Source organism: Sprattus sprattus (genome assembly GCF_963457725.1).
Source record: "Sprattus sprattus genome assembly, chromosome: 12".
In the NCBI taxonomy this organism is placed as follows: domain Eukaryota; kingdom Metazoa; phylum Chordata; class Actinopteri; order Clupeiformes; family Clupeidae; genus Sprattus; species Sprattus sprattus.
The window spans coordinates 6,631,968-6,656,851 of record NC_137910.1 but is presented as its reverse complement, the minus strand read 5'-3'; the positions used below and the strand labels follow the sequence as shown (position 1 = coordinate 6,656,851).

General features: G+C 44.3%; 1 protein-coding gene across 1 annotated transcript in view; it reads right to left on the bottom strand.

Moving 5' to 3' along the window:
• Positions 1-24,884, bottom strand: part of fbxw4 (F-box and WD repeat domain containing 4) — a 64,648-nt gene that overhangs the window by 4,410 nt on the left and 35,354 nt on the right. Inside the window, exons 8-10 of the mRNA XM_080848387.1 lie at positions 22,644-22,785; positions 4,025-4,124; positions 77-238 (exon numbers count right to left, since the gene is read on the bottom strand). Of these exons, the coding sequence (XP_080704513.1) occupies positions 77-238; positions 4,025-4,124; positions 22,644-22,785 (404 nt within the window). The remainder of the gene's footprint in view (positions 1-76; positions 239-4,024; positions 4,125-22,643; positions 22,786-24,884) is intronic.

Sequence of the window (24,884 nt, the reverse complement as noted above, 5' to 3'; positions counted from 1 at the left end):
AGGTAGAAGGGCAGTGTGGTGTAGTTGTGGGCCTTACTGAGGTAGAAGGGCAGTGTGGTGTAGTTGTGGGCCTTACTGAGGTAGAAGGGCAGTGTGGTGTAGTTGTGGGCCTCTCGGTAGGCGATGAGGTTGATCTCGTGCTGCCGCTGCTGCTGTTGGAGCCGGTGTTTGGTGCGGCGGTGGTGGCACACGCAGCAGCAGATCAGGATGATGATGATGGTCCAGACCAACCAGAACCCTAAGATAGAACACAAACAGAACCACAACCAAGTCATGACCAGAACCCTGTGATAGATCACAAACAGAACCACAACCAGGTCATGACCAGAACCCTGAGATAGATCACAAACACCACAACCAGGTCATGACCAGAACCCTGAGATAGATCACAAACAGAACCGCAAACAGGTCATGACCAGAACCCTGTGATAGATCACAAACAGAACCACAACCAGGTCATGACCAAAACCCTGAGATAGATCACAAACACCACAACCAGGTCATGACCAGAACCCTGAGATAGATCACAAACAACACAACCAGGTCATGACCAAAACCTTGACCGAACAGCCACCCACTACCTGCAGATATGGTGGTGGGTGCTTCACAGTCAGTCATGCAGGGGCATGATTTTGGCACAGTGCATGACGATGAAGGCTCCTTTTGCTAAATAAAATCATTCCAAGTTTCTATAATTTTGTGACCGAAACTAAGGCATAGGGATTCTTCTCTTGACAAGTTAGAGATTCAATTCCAAGTAATACCAACACAGTTTGTCATTTTTGTACTTCCAAGATACAAAAAAAAAAAATACTCGCTATACGTTGTTTTGAAGGCTGGGGACTCCCCTGATGTCCCCTGTGTTTAAGCATAAAATACAACCATCAGCTATGCCTTCAGTGGGTGGCTTTCCACTGATAGGATCTAGATTACATCAGGGGTTGGCAATATAATATCCTCCTGGCGCTTGTGGCAACGAGTCTTCATTCCAACCCACACAAAAAAAAAAACTAATCAATCACCTGATGACTGAGATGAGTTAAATGATGGAAATATAATTAAGTTTCTGAGTTGGAATGTAAACCTGCTGCCAGCACAATGGCCCTTGGTGGATAACATCACCCACTCACTGCACTGCGTGCCAAGTCTATTCTCCAACAAGACCCTGAAATCTCACTGGGAGCATAAGAGTTAGCATGCAGCAGCACCGTTGCTAACACGCTAGACAAAAACTCAGACTGAAAAGGAGTCATTTATATCTATCAAGTGGAAATACTGGAGCAAAGAAAAAAAAAAACAGAACAGGCTCTTCCCACTGCTCACACCTCAATGCTGGAGCACTTGGCATGTGGTTTCACATTCTTAGTGTGTCCTGCTCCACAAACAACCCCGACATCTAGAGCCCTAAAGCCATTTTTTTTCTACACTTTGCAGTGGTACTGGGAGAAGTGTTTGACTAAGTGCAGGGTGCCCACAATGTAACACATCCATAAGAGTGTGGGAGAGCTGAAATGAGCTGGTCCTAGAAAGGATGTCAGAAACGGTTGTAACCTGTAAGTGTCTTCCTCTTTCTACAAAACAAAGGGTAGGTTTAGGGTTTAAACCAACCTTTTGTGCACTACCTGATTATACAGTTTGTGAACGAAGAAGAAGAATCGTGCTACACAATTAAACGTTTAATAACACTGTTGTTACTGGTTACCCTTTTCAGCCAGTGCATATGTCCATTCAGTAGCATGCAAACTCCATCTGGGGGGACAGGGGGACAGGGGGGGTAGGGGGGGCTGTGGTCTTACTGGCCTTAAGGCTGCACCAAGCCATCGGGGTCAGTGAGGGGATCTTGGGGTCTGTGTGCTAAATATACCTAATTATTTTTGATTAATTGATGTGGAATATCTAAATGGGTCTGGAATGCCACTGGCAGGCAGCTGCATCAGCCTGGCGCTTATCAGGCCCCTCAATTAGTCCTGTGTGGGCACTCCTGCACCAAGGACACATTCCGTTGGCAAAATGGTTGGCATTTTTGCGCTGGGAGGGGTGGTTGGAAAACATCGCCAACTAGGCCTTAGCCATACAGTGGGTTCAGTGTAGTGTGGAAAACTGTACGCCGCACCAGAAAAAGACCATCTTAGCGGCTTGGAAGGTGACGAGCAGAGAGGCCGTTTCCTCAACTGGTTCAATTATGGACGTTTAGGGCTCACGCTCTGACAAACACAAGCAAAACATCAGCCCACTTAGGGGACCGGTCCCTCGTCGGGTCACGGGAAACAGCTGTGGAGAGGCTGTAGCGTCATGCCAGAATGAAGTGGGACTGAGCCCAAACGGGGAGTGAACAAGGGAGTAAACAGGCAAAATGAGAATAAAAAAAGAAAAAAGCCAGAGAAAAAGTCAGAAACAACAAGAGAGAAAGACAGAGGGATAGACAGACAGAAAGAAAGATAGAGGGGGAACGCTTTGCTTCCCCAAAGGGAGAAACCTAAGGCAGCTGTTTACGGGAGCGGAGGTGATCGGGTTACGCTGGCAGAGGTGCCTGTCTGTGGGGTGTTATGCGCTGGTTATGCCGACTTGAAGAGGGGCCAAGAGCAGAGGCTCGACTCAGGAGCTAACGCGCCGTAACGCCGGTCGAGAGCAGCGGCTCGGCCAGGCCCTCGTTATTAAAATAGACAGAACGCCCGGAGAGGGCGGATGTAACCCGAGCCCATCGTCTCCGTCAGGAACGGGCACAAACACAACTTTCCCAATAAGACGCCTGTTTTGTCGGACGGAGAATGGGGAAGAGGGGGGGGGAACTGCAAGCAGAATCCAAAAGGTCAAGTAGAAGGTCAGGACCTTCAACTTAGTCTTCACTTTGCTTTCTGGCCTTGAACTGATATATGGAACAGAAGTGAAAAGGTTTCTAGTCAGATAATTTTTTTTCTTATAGGTCATTTTTCATTACCTATAAGAAAATGGATAATGCTAAATGTCTTAAAGTCCATACTTTTGATTATTTAATTGTTAAACAGTACAAGCAGTGCATGGCATGGCTGTCCAAGAAACAATGCACGTTATTAAAACCTCTCTTCTTTGGGAGTCAGAAAAGGCTGAACAGCCTGATGCATGTAAGCTGTCAGGTTCTCATGGTGTTCAACCAGAGGGGAGGAAAACAAAGCAAAGAAAAGCACTGAGGTGTTTTCATCTGCCACTACAGGGGTGGGGAGGCAATGAAAAGCAGGAGAGAGAGATAGAGAAAGAGAGAGAGAAAGAAAGAGAGAGAAAGAAAGAAAGAAAAAGAAAAACACTTTTCATTCCATTCTGTAACCACCCTATGAGAAGGCAGGGCTGTTGGGATGTATGCAATGTCTGTCCAGGGGGAGAGCTGGGAGACTTCCCTCCTGTTAAGAGGAGCTCCAAGCAAAACACACGTGTTTTTCCACCTGGAAGACCCTACGGCATACAGAATGATCTAGAATTGCACTGATGATTTTCCATCTGCACTTGACTACTGGTTTTAAGAGATATGTTTATTTGAAACCTATATTTGAAACCTAAAAGATACTTAAAAGTATTTCAAGGTTTTTTCACCAACTGCTTGTTTAAATATAGAGTTGCCACAGTTCACTGAGCTCGCAGGCGGTCTGCTTCTTTTACAACTGACATCACACATCACACACTGCCAGGAGGAAAAACTGGTGCAAATGTGTTGACAACCAGTTGATGCCTTTAACCTTTAATATGCAGCATCATCACAGAAGGTTTCAGAAGCTTCTGGAGGGTGGAGCACCTTACACAAGACAAGAAAGGGGCGGTGGTGTTATTGTACATACTAAGGAAAATAGCGCATAGGTGTTATTATGTCAACCCAGCCGCCAAGGCCCTGGGCCAGTTTGGCATTCTGTAGAGCCCCCTTCCTGCGCTGGAGGCTTCACTCGTCTATCTTCAAAAAGAGCCTCTTCCCAAACATGCACAATTTTTCTCACAGAGGCGGCGGTAGGGTTGCAAAGGCAGGAAGGGGGGGGGGGGGGGGTTGAAGGGTTGTACTTACACCACAGCTCATAGTAGTAGCTGCAGCACTGGTACTCGCAGCAGTAGCCTGATTCACAGATGTAGCTCTGATTCTTTGGCCCCTGGCATAGCAGCTTGCTCTGAAACAAACAAACAAACAAACAAACATAAATACAAGTTCATATCAGACATAAGCATCGTTCAATTACTACAGTTGCGTATTGCTTCCGACAAGAGTCCAAAAGCTCCTATACAAGACCCCCAGAGACTCAGAGGTCCACTTTGATGACTTGAAGAACAAATAAAACAGCACCTCCCCCCCCCCCCCCCCAGCCCCCAAAAGCTTGCCTGTTACCTGTCTTATCCAGACAAAGAAAGGCATGATGACCAGGGCAGGGGCTCCAAATGAATGAGCACCAACACTCTCTCCCTCTCTGTTTCTCACCCTCTCTTATAGCACAGTGAGGGGAACTCAAGCAGATACCGCAAAACGTCAAGGCCGCTGTGAAAGAGGCGCGACGTTCAGAGCAGCTTTGTGATATCCAGTATTAGAAGCCATGAGTGATGTGGCACAGATAGTGTAAGACTGGGTGTGTGTGTGTGTGTGTGTGTGTGAGAACTTCCCTGACAGGCGGCTAGTGGTCTGGATTTAAACACCACACAGTTCAGCCTGGTGTGAGGCTGACCACCCACCCACCCCGGCAGTTAAGAGCTGGTCCAGTGTGCCAGGGAATGCGGGTAAACAATTCACCATGCCACTGGCTTCAGTAAGCCCGGTTGTGACAGAGATTGTGAGACTCTCTCTCTCTCGCGCTCTCGCGCTCTCTCTCTCTCTCTCTCTCTCTCTCTCATACAAACATATCCAGAGCCTTGATGAGTATACATCGGACATGACTTGTACGGCAATTGGTAAATGTTTACAGTATAGAGTAGCCATGGTTGGTTATTGTGAGGCAGCCAGGGCACCACATGATTGTCCTGTCTAGTGGCCACTCGAGATACAACTACGAGAGGGTTGACTTGAAGTGTAGCCATTACATATTTATGCATTCCAAGTATCAGTAGTCCGGAGGAAATTTGCCCATTTATTTATTACGTGGAAAGAATTTGTAGCTTCAGAATTTACTAGAGGCCTAAATTCACCATTCATAACAGGTGAAACAGATGAAAAGGTAGGTTGGTCTCAAGAATAACATCCATCAACCAAGAGGGAGATTACCAGATGCTGCCTAGTGTGATAATCCTTAACAAATTAACATCTCAATTACTGCTATCTTACTTTTTCTAGTATGGCTATCAATGATGTCATCATTTGGCATACAACCACTCTATGAATTGTCTGGAATTGTAGGGCTGCAACTATCAAATATTTTTGGAATCGAGTATTCTATCGAGTATCCCATCGATTAATCGGATAAAAAGTACTTCACTGTGACCCATCCTCCAGGGCACTACCCTTTCAGCAGGTGACTTGCACTGCCTCTTGGGAGCAGTTCCCCAGGAGAAATATTACCCACTAAACAAACACTTCATGTGGTTTTTCAAACACAGCACGCTCATTTAAACTACAAGCACAGCACGCTCATTTAAACTACAAGCACAGCACAAGCATTTAAACTACAAGCACAGAACTCTTACGTCTTACTTCCTCCAAGGCACCAAAAAGATTGAGGAGAATGGAAATTCCTGTCCTATGGAAACGAGTTTGGCCGGCTGTCAACTGCTTACCACATAGCGCTACAGTGTTTATGTAAGAGGGCACCAATGAATAGGCATCTTTTTTTGAAAGGGGACAGCCTACGCGCGTGAAGAATAAGGCCACACAGCAACTGAATCAGTGTGTGATTTGAATTTCTTTTCCATGGTGCAAGAATCAGTAACGGTAACATACTTTGGAAAAAAACTATTCAAAGGCAGTGGCCTAGATACACAGAATACACATAAAAAAACTAAAACAGTACCCACTGCAGCCGCTAGCTAAAACTTGGATTCTAGGACCCCCAGAGTTCTCCATTCTTTCTGTCAATCTCATTCTACATGCGTTGTGAATTTGAATATGGTCTATTTTGTTCCCCCATTTGCTACTCATGTAGGCCCATGCCAAATGATCTTGTTAGAACTCACAACAGAAGAGGTACAGTCGTGCCTGGCCAAACATGTGATTTCAGTGGCAGATTGATTGAATGAACACACACACACACACACACACACACACACACACACACACACACACACACACACACACACACACACACACACACACACACACACACACACACACACACACACACACACACACACACACACACACACACACACACACACACACACACACACACACACACACACACACACACACACACACAATGCCGTTCACTTTAATTTGTTATGTTTCTAGTTTTATCAAAAGCACCTTGATGTGCTGGGAAAGCAAGTATACGTTTTTATCACTCCTTGTTCTTACAAGAACTGCACCCCTGACCTTGGCGATGCCAGTGGCCTACTGGAGAGGCAGACAATGTCAGCCAGAGATCTTTCACACAGACCAGACAGACGTATGCTTTTGGTCATTCATCTCCGACTTGGCAAACGGTTTGCCACTATACTAACTGCAACCGGTCCTGTAGCCCAGCAGTGGAGACAGGAATCAGCGACACCAATGCCATGGGCTTTTTTCTGTGGAGATCCATATAGGCTGACAACATATAATATGGGCCTCATTAAGTACTCGTTCCAGTACTCTGTATCGGCAAGTACAAGTATTACTTTGTCTGAAAACAGGGGTATCAGTGCATCCCTACTATTTATACTATTTAGGCTACTTATTTTATCATCATGTTAATACTCAGTTTAGCTGCCAGTGTGAAAAGGTCATATATCCGTGCAGAATTACTGAACAATGGACAGAGTAATGAACAAGGTAATAGCAACTTTAGCAACTTCAGTGGTAGGGGTGGGAATCATGGAGTAACTCAAGATACGATACCATCAAGACACATTGGTCACGACAATGATATCACATCACTATTAGAGGCATATTCTGATGGTCTACTTACTGCCAGTTATTATTGTGTTTCATTACTTGTATACAGCCATGATAACATCAACATAATACTCAAGAGGCAGATAAAATGGCCTACATTTAAGAAGTAGATATTCCAGATCTGGAGAACATTAGTGCACTGCGGTTGGTACACCAGTCATTGTGGATGCAGATACAGGGCATGCCGCCCCTGCTCTTACCGGAGTCCTCAGTTCAGCCATCAGTAAACAGCAGAAGGCTCACCCTGGTTGTGCCTTCATCATTGCAGGGGATTTTAACCAAGTCAACTTACGATCTGTGCTCCATTAATTCCATCAGCACGTGCAGTGCCCTACCAGGGGCTCAAACACTCTAGAGTAGACCTAGTGTACACAAACCTCAAACACTCATTTACCCCTTAGACAATCTGATCATCTTTCACCGTTTCTGACACCTGTAAACAGACCTCTCATCAACAAAACCAAGTGTCTGCCCATAAAGACAGTCCAAATGTGGCTTGAGAAAGCCACCTTATACCCTCCAGGACTTCTTTGAGGAAGCCACCTTCTGCCTCCGGGACCTTTTTGCACAACAGGCTACACATGGCAGATAGGTGGCAGATAGGTGGAGGAATGCATAGCCATTGTGCTCATCTGCAACAACAGCATCAACAGCTGTGGTGATCACTAGGGGTGCACGATTCAGAAAATGTCACGATTCGATACCGATTTTTAGGCTCACGATTCGATTCAAAAACGATTCTCGATTCAAAAACGATTCTCGATTCAAAAAAATTGATTCACAGTATGTAAATGTTAGTGCGGTCAAACGATTCAAATATTTAATCGCGATTAATCGCATTTTTGTCATAGTTAACTCAAAATGAATCGCAAATGAATTAATCGCACATTTTATTTTAATGCTCTTATCATGGAAAAGTGGATTGGCTTGCTTTATGCAATGTTTTATTTTATTGAAAAACAACATTGCCAAACAGGGCGGTACAAAATAAAATTACGAAGTGCACATTTCAGACTCCTATAGTGCAGTTAAACCATGGCTTAATATTTTCTTTTTTTCAAGTTTGCTGTGAACATAGAAGTCAGGCCTCTTATTTCAAAAGCAATGACCCGTAACAGTTAGGTTACCAATAAAAGGTAAGCTCATCACTCAAACCGTAACGTTAGCCTACTAGACAGTTTGCAAAGCCATAAAGAACGTTAATCTTTTTTTTTAATATGAATCGATTTTTGGAATTCTATGAATCGATTCTGAATCGGAAGCACTTGAATCGCGATATGAATGTGAATCGATTTTTTGCACACCCCTAGTGATCATGTCACAGTAGAAGAAAATTAAGATGTTCCCAAACCAGAAACCATGGATGAACAAACATGAAATATCGTAAAAGCACACACTGTCCTGACTCACCTAGAGGAACAAGGCTCACACGTGAGGACGCTACTCAGTTTAGAGCTCTGCTTTCCATACCGTCATTCCTAGCGAGCTCACCTGTCAGCTAGGCCTCAGCTCATCATTATGCAACTGATCTTCCGGTCACAGCATCCTCAGGCAGTGAAACCAGCCCCCCACCTATCCTACCTATCCACTCCACCTGAGTACTGGCAGTAGAGCTGGGTTTCATTTTCAAATTTCAAGAATCGATTCGATTCTGATTTTTAAGTTTCAGAATCGATTTTTTTCAGATTTTCTCAGATTCCATCCGATTCCATCCGATTTCGATCTGATTTCCGATTCGATCCGATTTCGATTCGATCCGGGGGTTAATGTTATTAAAAATGAAAAATGTATTTGAACCGTTTCCTTCACTTCATGACTGTGTAGAGAAGCAACATATTAAAACTAGTATTATATCAATATTAAGGCAAGGCAAGGCAAATGTATTTATATAGCACATTTCGTACAATATTAAACAACAAATCTTACAAGTATTGGTAGTTACTGATGGCTGGAAGACTGATGAAAAGGTTAAGGGTCAATCTACCTTCAAGAAAGATAATTCAGGACAACAAATGGAGGACATCATTGAGGTGACTATATCTGCAACAGTGGATTCCTACTGGGACACTAACCAGTGCATTATTATTATGCTTGAAAAAAAAAAAAAAAAAAAAAAAAGAAAAAATCGGAAAAACGATTTTTTTCAACACAGCTCTAACTGGCAGAGCCACAAGGATGTTTATGGAACCCTATCCTCAACTCCCTCTTCACACGACTCTGTTCCTGCATTCGCCACTAAACACCAATGTTGAGTTGGCAGGTGACAGACAGAACAATCTGTCCCTCGACACGGAAAGACCAAGGAGCCTAAATTTCAGATGGTCACAGTATGAGTTTGCTCCTGTAAACGGAGACTGTTAAGAGTGTTCAACTTCTGGTTACTTCTGGGCATTTACATCTTAGAGCCTCTCCCATGGCCCACTGCACTGGTCAAGAAAGCCGGGTAACGGTTCGTTTTCCTGAGAACGTTGAGGAAAGCTGGTCTGCCCATGCAGATGCTGGTGGTGACCTTCCACCGCTGCATAACAGAGATCATCTTAACATGCTGTATCTCTGTGTGGCATATCAGCTGCACAGCAGCTGTTAGGAAAGGTCTTCAGCGGGCCGTCTGCAGTGCACAGATCATTGGGATACATCTTCCATCTCTGGAGGACATCTACAGCTCACGCTGACTGAGAAACCGCTTCTGTTGTAACATCAGTCACTCTCTAGGGATTGATATCTTAATCCACTTTGACAGAGTTTGTGTTTTTAATGAAGACTCACTTTGTGCTTTTAATGAAGACTCTACGTCCACACGTCTGTACTGTTTTGGCGTTGCTGCTACATTGCACATCTGAGCTGTTACACTACTTGCCACTGTCTTTAGAGCACTGCACATGAAAAGTGCACACTAAATGTTATTCTACTTGTGCAATGTCAAAAAAGATATTCTATTCTATGCCATGACTCAAAGAATACATATCCATAACACTCACCTCCAACAGAGTCCTACTGAAGAACTACTAGAGGAGGTCAGTGTTCCTCTTGAGTGGGGAGGAATCGTGTGTGCAGATGTGGTATTTAGAGGACATATTTTAAGGAGAGAGAACCTCAGCACTGTTTCTGTTTACAGCAGTTGTCCTGATTACTATAAACAGGCAGACAGGCAGGTAGTCCTAAAGGCTGGCTGTGTTGTTTTCTGGTTGGTAGCGTCAGCGTACGTACATACTTAAAAGTCAGAGGCAAAACAGATGAGTCTTTGCATTACATTTGCACATTGTCTTCAAGACCACTCACTTCATTAGATTACTTTGCAACCTCAGTATGGCCCTCGGCAACAATTTTATCTCAAACAGTGACAACCCAGTAAGCCATCACAAACATACATTAACCCCACAAAAGATCTGCCTCTAGCAGTACAGTCTACTTAACAAAAGACGTCAATATCTAAACAGTAGGACAGTCAGGCATTATCAGTCCACTCTGCTGTTATCAATGCACCAACAGGTGATGTGAAGGGATGGGAACCCTATTGTTTTTGGTAGCATACCAGCTCTCGTGAGAAAATCTACACCCAACAAGTCGTTGTCTCTGTTCAATGCTAATGGAAAGCCTGTTGACATAGACTCTAAGACAGTAAGACAGCTATAAATAAGGATCCAGGTGCATCACTCTCGCTGTCAAGTGCACATTCATCTGACGTATTTGGCCTATAGGAGCATGTGTGATAAGTCAACATACGACGTTTATTTATCACACGTGACTTTCTTTAGCATGATTTCATTTAGTAAGGCAGAATTAGGCCTGTCAGCGTACAGTGTTCACTGTACAATAGCTTACACGTCAAATTCAGTGAGGAAGTCTTGTAACCAAATTCTAGGCTCTCAGGGTAGAGGACCTTTATCATACTGACGTTACCTAACGTAAACTAGGTCATATAACTTGTTTACCAATTGAAAGCCTTAAGCTTTCTAATAGCTATCATGTATAATAGCTATAGCTAGATAACGTTGCCAGCATTTCGTAGAGAGCAACAGCAACAGATAGAACAGTTTACAGGGCACAGTCGTCAAATACTATGAGCGTAATACTTAACGTTAGTAGTTACCTTGCTACTAAATATGGACAGCTAGCTAATGTTAGCGATTTTCTTGAGCGTTGACGTTAGCATGCTGCCTGATTACCTTCCTAGCTAACGGTAGTGAAGTCTCTGTGCTAGCACAGCTAGCTCGCTAGGTAAGTTATCTTTATTTCAACTTTACAGCAGTTCGTCAGGATAAAGTGTTTAAGATAACACAAGAAATGGGCCAATTGCGTTACTTTTCCTTACTTGTCCTTAGACCAATATGTAAGTTGTAGAGGGCGAAATTACCAAAACTACAATGTCTTCATAAGTAAACAACAAGTAAGCAGGCTATCATCAGCTAGCAAAACTTAGGATAGGTTACCTCTGTGATTGTTCCTTGTGTTGTCGCTGAGTTGACGGGTGCAGCAAAATTCAAAAGAAACAATCCCATTTTTAACAAAGTTGAGTTGGCTTCCCGTATGCCAAACTTTGTTTTCACTGTCCGTACATTTACAGTCTAGGTCAAACATGTACCTCACTACATAGTAAGGAAACGTTCAAATCCTTCGTTCTTTCTTCAACTGTAGCTACAACTCCCAAAGTATAGAGCCCGCCCTCCTTCTTTACAATTGGATAGCTCAAGAGAATACTTCCTGGTATCGGCATTAATCAACGTGGTTATTGGCTATTTCATCTATCAGTTAAAGAACGAACCAGCTGTCACTGCTAAAAGGTGTGACTTCAAGACACTATTTTGATTGCTGTGAAATCAGGTGGCCAGAACGGCGCAGGCTAATAGCTCCATTGTTGTTGGAAAGAGTTGGGGAGCTGATGGAGGGGGATTTTTCTCTCAAATGTACAGTATGACTGTATAAACCCAGAGAATATTCGAGTTTCTTTCTCGTAAATTCACAACTTCAACCTGCAATTCAGAGTTTTGTCTAGGAATATTACCCCGGCATGTCCGTGTTTATTTATGTAGGCCTATTTGACCACAATGTCCTTATGCCATTAGATAATGCGCCGTCTATGGAAAAAAGATGGATCGATGTATGAAGTTTGTAACCTATTGTATCAAAGCCGTGAAAAAGTAATTGCTCACTCGCTCTCTCATTTCATAGGCCTATCATATACTCGGCAAGTTTGCCATCTACTGGCCCCTGCAACCATCATCCACCTGTTTAATCAACTTCAAAACCTATTGCGGTTGTTTTTATAGAGTTTAATACATTGGCTATGGCCTATGTGTAGGAGTGGCCTACATAATTGAGGTCTGAAAAAACACGAGACAGAGAGATTCGTTTCCCTTTTTTTCGACATTATCACAAAATTAACCATTGTTTGAATGGAACAGCAGCAGAGTGACAAGTGTTTTGTGAAAAGGATGTGTCTCATTCTCTGTGAAAACTGATTTGCCTTCATGTGCATCAGTAGGCTATGTCTGTGGGAAGGCACTATGGCTAAGATATAGCCTAATTTCATTGACGGGAAACGAGCAACAAGCTAAGTGTGGGAGCATTGGGCCGACCTACCTAACTTTGGGCTAAGGATATTCTCATGGTATTAAATTTGCAAAATAATTTGGCCAAATTATTAAATCAGCTTTAGTTCATGAAATAAGGCCCCACTCTCTCGTCAGCTCCCCAGGAAGTTACTATAATTTTATGTTATTAACTAATGTGTAGACATCTACACTTGTTAAACGAGTTTCACCTGTTCATATTCATAATACTTTCATAACTCATAACAATTGAATTTCAACTGTTATCTCATTAAGGAAAACATTTTTTTTTTTTTGTAATTTTCTACACATCTAATTGTTTATCCTGATTGTTATATATTTCTTCACATTACAGCTTCTGATTTCCCTTGATATCCCTTATTAGTTTGTTATTGTGGATATTCACTATTGAATCTATCATCTCTTCTGCGCTCAGCATTGACAACAAAAGGATAAGACTAAACATAGAGTTCGGTCGAGCAGAGACACAATTTATGTTTGCAGTGCACGTATAGGGTTCAGAATCTAAGACCTGACTGGAATAAAAAATATACAAAGGCATTAACATGATCTGTATGCAAGATACAAAGTGCTTATGAAAGGGAATGTGGAAATGGGAACAAAGTACATTGTACATCCTAAACCAACACCACATCCAGATGAATGAGGGCAGTGTGTGACATGTTGGGAAATTGGCACTGAATTGTGGGACATGGAAACTTGACCTATAATCTTCTCAGAGCTTTCAAAATTGCAATAGAAGGGGGCACAGGGGGATTGAAGGGCAGGCAGGTCAATTCTGCCCCCACCTTCTGCCCCCAAGAAAAGCCTAGGGCCCCACCCCCAAGTAGCCAGTCACTCCATAAATGTGTGTGTTTTTTTTTTTTTTTTAAAGAGTTCACCTGTGCCTGGGTTGAAACAGTTTCTGAGCGCATAGGAAGTCTACACATTTCAAACCTATAAGTCAACATATAGCTTCACAGAAGGTAATAATAAGACATCATTCATTTCAAGATACATTCTAAATGACTCTGATATTCCTCTCACTTCCTGACCTTACCCTGTTGATGGAACAATGGAACATCCTGCAGGTCACTGGAGGTTTGTACATCAATTCACCTTTGCAGTCTAATTTGAGTGTTCTGGAAAATATTGTTTTGACAGATATTCATCTTTAAATGCTCTCTCTCTCTCTCTATCCCTCTCTCCCTCTCTCTCTCTCTCTCTCTCTCTCTCTCTCTCTCTCTCTCTCTCTTTCTCCCAGTCTGTCTCTGCGACATGGGTTGTCTGCTCCTGAGGTGAAGGCCCTTTGAACCTTTCAGCCAAGTTAAAAGGAACAAAAGCAAACAAATCACATTGTTCTTTCAGGAATTTTTCTTGTTCACTGCCTTTCATTTCTCCCTTTTTTAGGCACTTCTCCCATTCAGAACAGAGAAGTCAATGGTTCCTTACATCCCGGCTTGACAAGTTAGGAGGATACAGGCTAATCCCCTTAATCTGCCCTTTCTCCCGTGCAGAGCCAAAGGGGGAGAGGGACCCAGAGCAAGTAATCCTATAGAGAAAACAATAGGATTAGTCCCAAACTCTTGGAGTGACAATCAGGTATCTACTGACTGATTTGCAAAGTAGGGTCGAGTTTCTTCAAATATGCTTTTTTTGCCCCCCCCCTCCTTCTGTCTCTCTCTCTCTCTCTCTCTCTCTCTCTCTCTCCCTTTCTCTTTCTCTCTTTTTCTCCCTCTCTCTCTCCCACTCTCTTCTTCTCCTTTGGGGAAAGGGGGCCTTTTATTAACTGCTGGTGGGATTCTGTGAAGAGAGATGCTGGAGGTCTGCATGAAAGGCCCGTATTCTTCGGCTCCTGGGCCCTTGGATGACTGACAGCGCCTGGGTTTCTCCCAGGGTCCGAGCTGGGAGGTGGGGTGCTCAGGGAGTTCTAGGTAGACCCCCTCCGCTCCCCCTCTTTTTGTGGGCCCCATTCTGATTCAAACCGCGCCGCCGCGGAAGGGAGTCGGACGGACGGCGCACAGCGCCATGCCGCCAAGCACTCCCCATTGAGCCCCCAGTGTCGGGCCATAATAAAGGGAAAAGCCCCTCTGTCCTCTGGGAACTACACATAGGCTGGCGTCTATCACTCATGCATGGATTTAAAGCTATTAAGCATGCATAGACTCAGATACATAGTGGGAGTGGGGGGTGGGCTGCCGTCAGCTTAACAAGTGCAGCATCATTAAATGCCAACATTAGTATTTGTTGTAGATTTGTCTGTGGTACTGGTTAAAACAGATGAGTGCAAATATAATATGATGAGCAGTTTAAACCATCAGTCATAAAAGCCGTTAAGTTGTTATTAACAACAAAACACGTATTTGAAACAAGACTTAAAGCAATTCTTACAAACCTATAGTAACTGACAAAAATACCATGGGCAAAGGTCACAAGGTAAACATTCTTATACTTTTTCAAGCCAATTTGCACTGTGCCTGCCCTCCTGTAGATGGCAGTGTTGATGTAATATTAAAATGACTTCACAACGCGATGGGAACTGAAGCCTAGCCTATTCCTGGTTGTGTGATCAGCGCGGTGTCACCCGATCCTTAACCACAGCTTAATGCAGCTCGGGGAAGGCCCTGCTCTGTCGGAAACGAGGGTCACCTGCGCTGAGATGGAAGTCCTTGATTCTATTCAAGTCCAGTGAACTTGGCCAAATAAAACACTGTCTGACTCTGACTCTTAACTTGATCTCAGGTTACCTCACCCTCCTCACTGCAGATGCTGACAGATACAGCCATTTCAACCGAACTAAGCAAATTTGCTCTAATTGATCCGCTAATGGACAGGTGATAACAATGGTGTCAGTGATTTGGTATTTAATTTTCCTTGCAGAAACAAATGAGCTCATTGTATAACAGTGATTCTTGAGATAAGGGACAAAACAGGTTTTGATTTTCCCAAAAAATATTTGGATAACTTCCAAAATATATGATTACATTTCTGTCAAATGAAGTTTTGTCTATCCAAACATGTTTTGGTTCAACCTCCCAGTTGTATATTTTTTATGTTAATTGAATGTTTGCTGGGTCAGCACTTGATTTTTGTCAACACCATCATAAACATAAATAGACTTATGGAAATGATTTTAAATGATCTTATCAGAAATGTTTGTACTCATTAGTTTTCCCAGTTCCCCTTATAATGTACACAGGTCTTTAAATCATTAAAAACAAAAGTGTAGAGCCAAAGAAGTCAATGTTAAATGAGTAGAATTGAAATCATACCACGAATTACATTTGTCTTTAACCTTCAGATTTAACAGAGACATTTTTAAGCATTAAAAATACACATCTACATTGGAAATGTGTTAGTCTTTGAACAAATATCCTTCAAGGAATGAAACAGATACCATTTTTTTTTTTAAACTATAAAATACTATATCTGAAGGAGTTGACACTCTATATCTAAACTAGATTTAATTCGACACATGAAACTGAAATAGCAATAAAAATCCATAGGAAGTGATATTTTTGGCATAAACAGCATTAAAATGATTAAAATGGACACTAAAATGGCCTTAGTCAACACCATCAGAGAAAGTCAACTCCATCAGACACAAATGTTGATGGTGTTTGATGGTGTTTTGATGGAGTTGACGTCTGATGGTGTTGACAAAAAAAGTACATTTCTCCTTATATCACACAAGATTCTCACAGGAGCCATCTTGTTTATCATCTGTTGATCATGGTCCAGCCAATCTATATAAATAAACACTAGATTGCAGAACATTTTACTCTAATGTTGACTCTTTAGCCATTTTGGAGTTGATACGCTATGGTTGTGACGTGTGCATATTAGTAAATAGATATGAAAAACAAAGTATTATTAAAAACTTACCAGAGCTCAAATTTTCTCATGTCACCAGGAAGACCAAGGAGGAAGGAAAGGGGTCCTTTGAGTTAATGCTGTCCTAAATTATTCCTGATTTTTTCCCCAATTTAAAAAAGTCTGATGGTGTTGACAAAAACTCTGGACACATGTTCAACTTACCAGAAAGTATATTAAAAATGTTTCAAAATTATTTGTTTTAATGTCTGTGAAATAAATACTATGTTATTTACATATGATATAGATAAAGTTAAATTTTATGTCACTTTTCAGACTTTTTAAAGCATTGGAGTGTGATGTGACCTGCTTTCGGACATGGGTTTTTGGAGGCACTGGTCACATATCACATCATTTAGAATAAAAACTAAATGTTAGACAACAACAAAACACACTTTGTTGTGCTACCCTTTTCCTGTTGATGAGATTGGTGAGGCTTTTTAAAACATATTATGTACATTTTAAGATGAAAAACTGTGATTTATGTCCCGGACATGTTTTGTCCCAGGTCTCAAGAATCACTGATAATGGATTGTTCTGACACATAATATAAAATAATCGTTTCAATTTCAAATTCCACTCTCCACCTCCTCCCATCTCCAACTTAGTACGTTTTCCTCTTAAATTCCCCATAAAATAAAACATACGTACAGGTGGGCGGCTCAGCCATTGGGTTCCCACCCTGTTGTTTTCTTTAAGATGACGGGGAGGATACGGTTTCACCTGAGTGCTATAGCCTGGCTACACAACGGACTGGCCTTCTCCTCCCGCCGTTTCATTCAACATAACACTGCGATTTTGACTTGAGAATGGCGGACCATCCACCCTGATCTGATACACCATCACCATTCAAGCTGTTTTTTCCTTTCAAATTTAATAGACGGGCCTCACCTCTTGAGCTTTCCTTCTGTTCGCATTATCGTAATGGCGCCAGAACCCTTACTGAAATAACAGTCTACGTTTACAGACTACTGGTTAGGTTTAAATGAAGACCTGACTCCATGTTCCAAGCATTTCCGTTCTCTGAATTTATGAATCTATAGTAATATGTAGCTGGAGGTTTTGGCTGGCCCCAAAGACATTTCTAATCGTGCAGAATTAGAGGGGAAGAAAACTGTGGGGATGGAAAGAGGCTTTACAATGATCACAGTTATGCTACGTGGATGGCACAGGTGCACAGAAGGAATGCAAACTCATTTTCCTTTCCCCTCTCTGACATCACTGCATGCACATACACACACCCACACAAGCACTCGCACACACACACACCTGAATTTACAGACATGAGAATTACAACAATCGCACTGTAGGAAAAGCCTCCCCCCCACACACTTCTCTCTCCCTGCCTCTCCCTTTCTTTAGCCCTGTGTGTTTTTCTTTTGTGTGCTGTAGGTTCCTCAGGTGCACCATGTAATCCTGCAAATCCTCTCCCTAAAACCCTCCACCCCACCCCAGCCCACCACTGGCCAGATCCCCTCTCTCTCCAGCATTAGTCCTGTCTTTGCTCTCCAGCCATAACTCCTGTCCCTTCGCCCATGTACCCCTTTTTCTGGACGGACTGGCAATCTCCATTTGTCTGCGGGCTGCTGGCTTGGCCACTGTTCCAATCACAGCATTCAGTGACCTTGGTGTGGGTTATTAAGGGCAGACATGGCTTCTTCACACACTCTCCCTCAGTTTCAATGCAGACATCAGACGTGCAATTCCGGAGTCATTTTCTTTGTCTTTTACAGAGTAGTAAGGTATTGGCTTGCTTTGCACAAACCACATGAATCACTTCCCCGTCATATGACCACTTGAACCAACTGGTAAAAGGCTTTTGCTCCTCTGTTTAGGGTTCTAACCCTCTGGTCAAGCACAAAAGGTGTCAATTTGCCTCTGAAAGTGTTGTGATCTTTTTTCTGTGAGGTTTCCATCAGCCGACAGGCTTGTCTAGCCTCACCTTGGTGGAGGTGTTCACCACAAAGGTCAGAGAAGGGAGAGAGAGAGAGAAAAAAAAAGAGAGAGAGAGAGAAAAAAAGAGAGAGAGAGAGAGAGAGAGAGAGAGAGGGATTAGAGCCAACCGCAGCCCTGAGTGGAAATGGACACCTCGACAGGAGCAACCATTCAAGCGCAGTGAGAAACCCTGTCCCGCTCTCCAGAACCTTCCCCATCCCCATCCCCATCCACTATGCACTTTCATCCACAGAGCACGGCCTCCTCCGAAACACAGGGCTCTCTTTTGTTCTCCGTCTTGCTCTGCAGCTCGCAGTCCATTATTTGTCCTTCACCTGCACTTTGGGGGGGGGGGGGGGGGTCTGGGGGGGGTGGAGGAGGAGATGAAGAGCAAAGCAGTCTGTCTGATCGAGACAGATGGAGCTGAAATGTGTTTAAGGGTCAAGCGCAGCCTCTTGTTTCAAAACAAATGTTAGCGCAATTATTTACGTGTGTCGAGAGGGAAGAGAACACGCAGCCCTGTATTGTCCACAGGAAACGTGATCACAATCACAAAGAGAGCTGTAGAAGATCAGGTGACCATGAACAGCTCTCTGTTGTTCTGTGTGTTTATCCTCTAACACGGTTTGGTAGGATCTGCATTCTTTGTAAAAAAAAAAAAAAAAAAAAAAACTGACCACTCTAAATGCCACAAAAACAAGTTAACCCCTAAATAAGTAGATAGATAGGTAGAGGGATGAATGGCTGAATAACCAAACATGCAAATAAATAAATAAATAAATGGAGAAGCTATATCATGCAATACAATATCCACTAATAAATGTCCTTCCTTCAAGCACAGTGTCCATTTGGCCCACACACCATCAGATAATGATTTATTTAACTGAATTCTGTTTAATGTCCCCTGAGGCCACATTTCCTGCATGATTGTACAATGTCTGCACGGCGGTGTAGGCATTTCTTTTATCTTCAATGACAAAAGTACCTAATGGATTGGGCCACCCTGCATATGATCTAATATATTCCATTATGGTCCGCAGTATAGTTAACGTCACAGAGATTCCGTGTGTGTGTGTGCGCGTATGACATGTGCATTCATGTGTGTGTGTGTGTGTGTATGTGTGTGTGTGTGTGTGTGTGTGTGTTGCTGAATATACAACTGAATGGTTCTCTTTATTTTATAGTTTGGAAGATTCTGCATGACACGTTGGCCACAACACCGATAAAGTTCACCGTCGTCAGTTATTATGTCTCCTTCCAGCAATTGGTGTCCTTTGCATACACATCCCCCTGGAAGGTCTCACTACAAAAGAACGTCCACATAAACATTCAGAAGGACAGCCATTAAATATACATGCTCCTTTTATATCTGTGACACTCCACAGCAATAGCCCCAGGTGTTCCACAATAGTAACAATCCCATGTAAGCATTGGATCAAGGCCTTGGAGGTAAAAACACCTACAGCTTTGAAACATCTAAATAAGATCAATGTCAAATGAGATACCACTTAAACCCCTCGGCTTCCTTCTTGAAGGCCCTGATGTTGTTTTAGATAGGATACACCTTTATCTTGGTGACACGTCTCTAAGATCCCACTCCCTTTTTTTGGGACGAGAAGAAAAGAAAAGGGTCCTGAATGAAACACAGCACCTGTCTCGTGTGATCTTCAGCCGTAGGAGAAATCCCAGCAGGCTTTGGGATCACAGCGACTGTGGCGTTTGTTTTGCGAGGGTCGCTGGATTAGCCGTGTCAGCGCAGGTCTCTGCACGCTAGATCTGTGTGGTCACTCAATCCCACAGTGTGGTACCTGCACTTAAATGTGTGTGTATGTGCACACACACACACACACACACACACACACACACACAGACAGATGATGTATTCTGTTTGATATACCCATATAAAAGCATGCATGGTCAGTCCTCCATCTTTCCCTCTTCATCTCTCTCTCTCTCTCTCTCTCTCTCTCTTTCTTCCATGCATGCTCACACAGCACCACCCAACACAGAGGGAAAAGACATTCCACTTGCTCTCCTCTCCCTCCCTCCTTCACATCTCTGCCTTGCCTTTCCTCAGATGTCTGTTGTCCTCCGTGCACCCCTGGCCACCCAGACTTTTAAAGCGCCGTGACCCCCCCCCCCTCGAGTCTGGGGCTTTATTGTGCCCGGCATCGGACCTAGGCCTTAAGAGGTCACATAAATGTGTTTTTTCCCCCCTTGTCTTTTTAGGAAAACCATAAAGAGATATCTGACACAGGTCCTGAAACACACACACACACACACACATACACACAAACACAAAAGCACGCTTGAATGTCTTTGTCAGATAATCGACACATACCTCCATACCAACTTGTTCATTCTGTCTGATGAAGAATAGAATGACTGATTTCAGTTGGCAGAGAAGTCATCAATATTCATGTGAACTAATTTAAACTGAAAATGCAATTATCAAACAAACACACAAAATAACAAACGTCAAAAGATCATAGCCCTTTTAATAGACCTTTTTTTTCTCTAAAAATAAATCATCGCCTTTTCAATAGACCTCTTTTTTTTTGTTGAAAAAAGTAAATGTTTAATTACAGGATGAAATCATGTGTAATTGTATCTCATTTGTAAAGAAACGCCCGGCGAGGTGGCTGCGCTGCGCTGCGCTGCGCTGCGCTGCGCTGCGCTGTGTGTGTGTGTGTGTGTGTGTGTGGTCACAAGGGTTATTCTGAGGAGTCCCGCCGTCGGATGGATCCAGCGGAACACCAGAGAGACCCGGGCCACGACAGGCCAAGCCGTGGATCCTCCCGCTTCCAGTGCGGTGTGGAGAAGATGGCCGACATTAACCGCAGCAATAGAGTCGTCTCCGTGAATGTGTGGCCTAAGAGGTGAGGTGAGGTGGGGTGGGGTGGGGTGAGAAGGGGAGCGGGGGTTAGGTGGAGGTGAGAAGGAGGTGAGGTGGAGGTTAGGCGGAGGTTAGGCGGAGGTGAGGTCGGGGTGGGGTGGGATGTGGGGTACGCTTTGGGAATGCTCTCTGCTGTGTGCCAAATCAGTGTGAGAGCTGAACTTGCAAGCCGTTTGTGTTGAAACAATAACATGTTGTAAATTACTTTCAAACACCAAGCAACTAGCATAATGTCTAAAACAGAATTTTTACATTTTAAAATACATTTCAGCTTTTTTGATAAAATAGATCTCTCATGGCATTGTCAATTGAGGCTGACTCTGGTGTGTGTTTTCGGCATCTGTGTGTGTTTTTGGTGTGTGTGTGTGTGTGTCTGTATGTCTGTGTGTCTGTGTGTGTGTGTGTGTGTGTGTGTGTGTGTATGTGTGTGTGTGTATATGTATGTGTGTATATGTATGTGTGTGTGTGTGTGTGTGTGTGTGTGTGTGTGTATATGTACGTGTGTGTGTGTGTGTGTGTGTGTGTATATGTATGTGTGTGTGTATGCGCTGATGATGATGAAGTCTGGGTCATCTCCTGGCTCTGGGTCCCGGTGCGGTGAAGTCGAGGCAGTAGAGTGCTGAGGCCAGAGCGGCGTACAGGTGGGAGGCGTTCAGACGCAGACAATACACAGGGCTGCTGGTGGACGACGTCAGCTGAAACATCTGAACACACACACACACACACACACACACACACGCGCAAGAATGCATAAAAACCTGGACATATACACACACACACACACACACAAACGCACACAAACACGCACGCACACACCCACACGCACGCACCCACACACGCACGTGCACACACCCACACATTCACACACACATTCACACACACATTCACACACACACACACACAGAGAAAATCCGCACTACCACCAAGAACACAGCCCTACACTTGAACACATTCATCTCACTAACCACTCAGTGGGGAGGCCTGTGACATGTTTAAGTGTTGCCAACACAACACGAGTTCTGGGCTCATCTGACAACATAACTTAGCCGCACAGACCTACGGTGACACACACACACACACGCCTGCATGCACACACACACACACACACCCGCACGCACGCACACACACACAAACACACGCCCGCACGCACACACACACAAACACACGCCCGCACGCACACACACACACAAACACAAGCATGCACGCACACACACACATACAAAGCGAAACATACACATCGGGAAAAGTTACACTCCACCCACTGGGTGGACACAAAAAGGGCCACAAAAACAGAAAGATGTACAAACACGCACACACACACTAACAGAGAACACTACACAACCACACACACACACACACACACCTTCAAACAGTGCATCTGCCTTTTGTCCCAGAGACGCACCACACCGTAGTAGGACGAGCCACTGACAATCAGGTGATTCCCATCCGTCTGCATACAGTACAGGGCACTGTCGTGAGGCTCCTCCCACTCCATGACACATTTCCTGTTCAAACAGGAAGTTCTTGCTGAGTTAATTCATTTTTTAACAGACAGATCACCCCCTCTCCTAAAACCATAGACCAAATAAATTAGTAAAGGGAAAAAAAAATATTTTTGAGTAACATACATCATTGTCTAAGGAGAAACAATTTACACAATATTGATTCAAATGGAAAAACCAAAAAAATGATTAACCATGAAAAACTACAGTAGGCCTGAATCATACAAAAGCTTTTGTCCGGCACACCTATTGAACACAGAAGACTGAACTGCAGGTTGGGCCTGGATCAAGAGGATCTCCCTGACCTCAATGTCACAGTGAAAAGGCGAGAGACAGAGAGAGAAAGAAAGAGAGAGAGAGAGAAGGACAGCTTAGAACTGATAGTGTTGAAAAAGAAAGAGAGAGAGAGAGAGAGAGAGAGAGAGAAGTACACAGATAGATAGACAGACAGACAATGATACAGAGAGAGAGAGAGAGAGAGAGAGAGAGAGAGAGAGAGGGAGGGAGGAAGAGGACCACAGTGTCTCCCCACAGACAGCTCGGTGAAGCTGCTGCAGCAAGCGTCTTATTTAGGGCTGGGCCGGTGTGGCTGTAACCTCATCCCTTGTTTACGGAAAGGGGCTCTCTGGCTTGAGTGCAGCCTGGGGAGGGTAGCCCAGGCCAGGGGAAGGAGCCCAGGGTGCCGGCCCAATCCAGATCAATTCTCCATGAAAGGCCTGATGAATAAGTCATGGGCAGGGGGAGCTGGCTGGCCACCCGGCAGACACTCGGGCTGCAGGGCGCAGGGGGCATGTCTGGACTGCCCCTCTCCTGGGACGGGGGTAGAGGGTGAGGTGGGCAGGCGAAGATGGAGGGAGGGAGGGAGGGAGCCACACACACACACACACACACACACACACACACACACACACACACACACACACACACACAAACAGATAGACGAACAAGAACACACATACAAACATTTATGGAGTCTCCAATGCAGCAAGGCACATAAGTCCCCTCTCATACACAGATCTACACACAGGAACACACACATTTAGTTATGTAGTCTCAGGTACACCAAAGTATGTTGCATACACACCCACATATACACGCACACACACCAAATGTACTGCATTAAATATTCTGCACTGTCAATGCAAGACCTTCCAATGACAGACACACACAACACAAAGGGCTCGTCTGCAGGTGCAGCAGAAGAGAGGGACATGGAGATGGAGACGTTGCGCCCCCCCGCCGGAAGACGCTCTTGTTTATTTCATTGTTTTTTGCGCAGCTAGATTGAGTGGAAAAGCTGTTTTTTGGTCACTTTGAGTGGTGCCACAGGATGTGTACAGATCAGTCAAGTGTGCATACTCGCAATGAGTGTGGGAGACAGAAATTAGAGCCTTGGTAACCTTCCACTCGCTTCTCCGTCTCTTCCTCCTCCTCCTCCCCCTCTCTCTCTCTCTCTCTCACTCGCTCCCACTCTTTCATTTTCTCTCTCCCTCTCCCCTCCCCTCCCGTGCTCCTCTCTCCTCTCAGGCCCGGATCACGAGCGGGGCTGCCAGACCAGTGGCCGCAGGGCGGAGAGGAAGATGACAGGGTCCCGACGGCAGCTACACACTGCAGTAGCACACTGCACACACACACACACACACACACACACACACACACACAGGGTCCCGCCGGCAGCACTACAGCAGCAGCACACTGCACACGCACACACACACACACACACACACACACACACACACACACACACACACACACAGGGTCCCGCCAGCAGCACTACAGCAGCAGCACACTGCACGCACACACACACACACACACACACACACACAGACACACACAGACACACACACACACACACACACACACACACACACACACACACACACCCGCCGGCAGCACTACAGCAGCAGCACACTGCACAGAGGACACTGCGCCCAGCCGACACATGACGTGACGAAAAACATGACGACAGGAGGGGAGAAGACGCTCCATGCACCCACAAACACACGGCGCAAGCGCGCACACACACACACACACACACACACATAAACACGCAGGGAGGGCGCGCACGCACTCACGCGCACACACACACACACACACACACA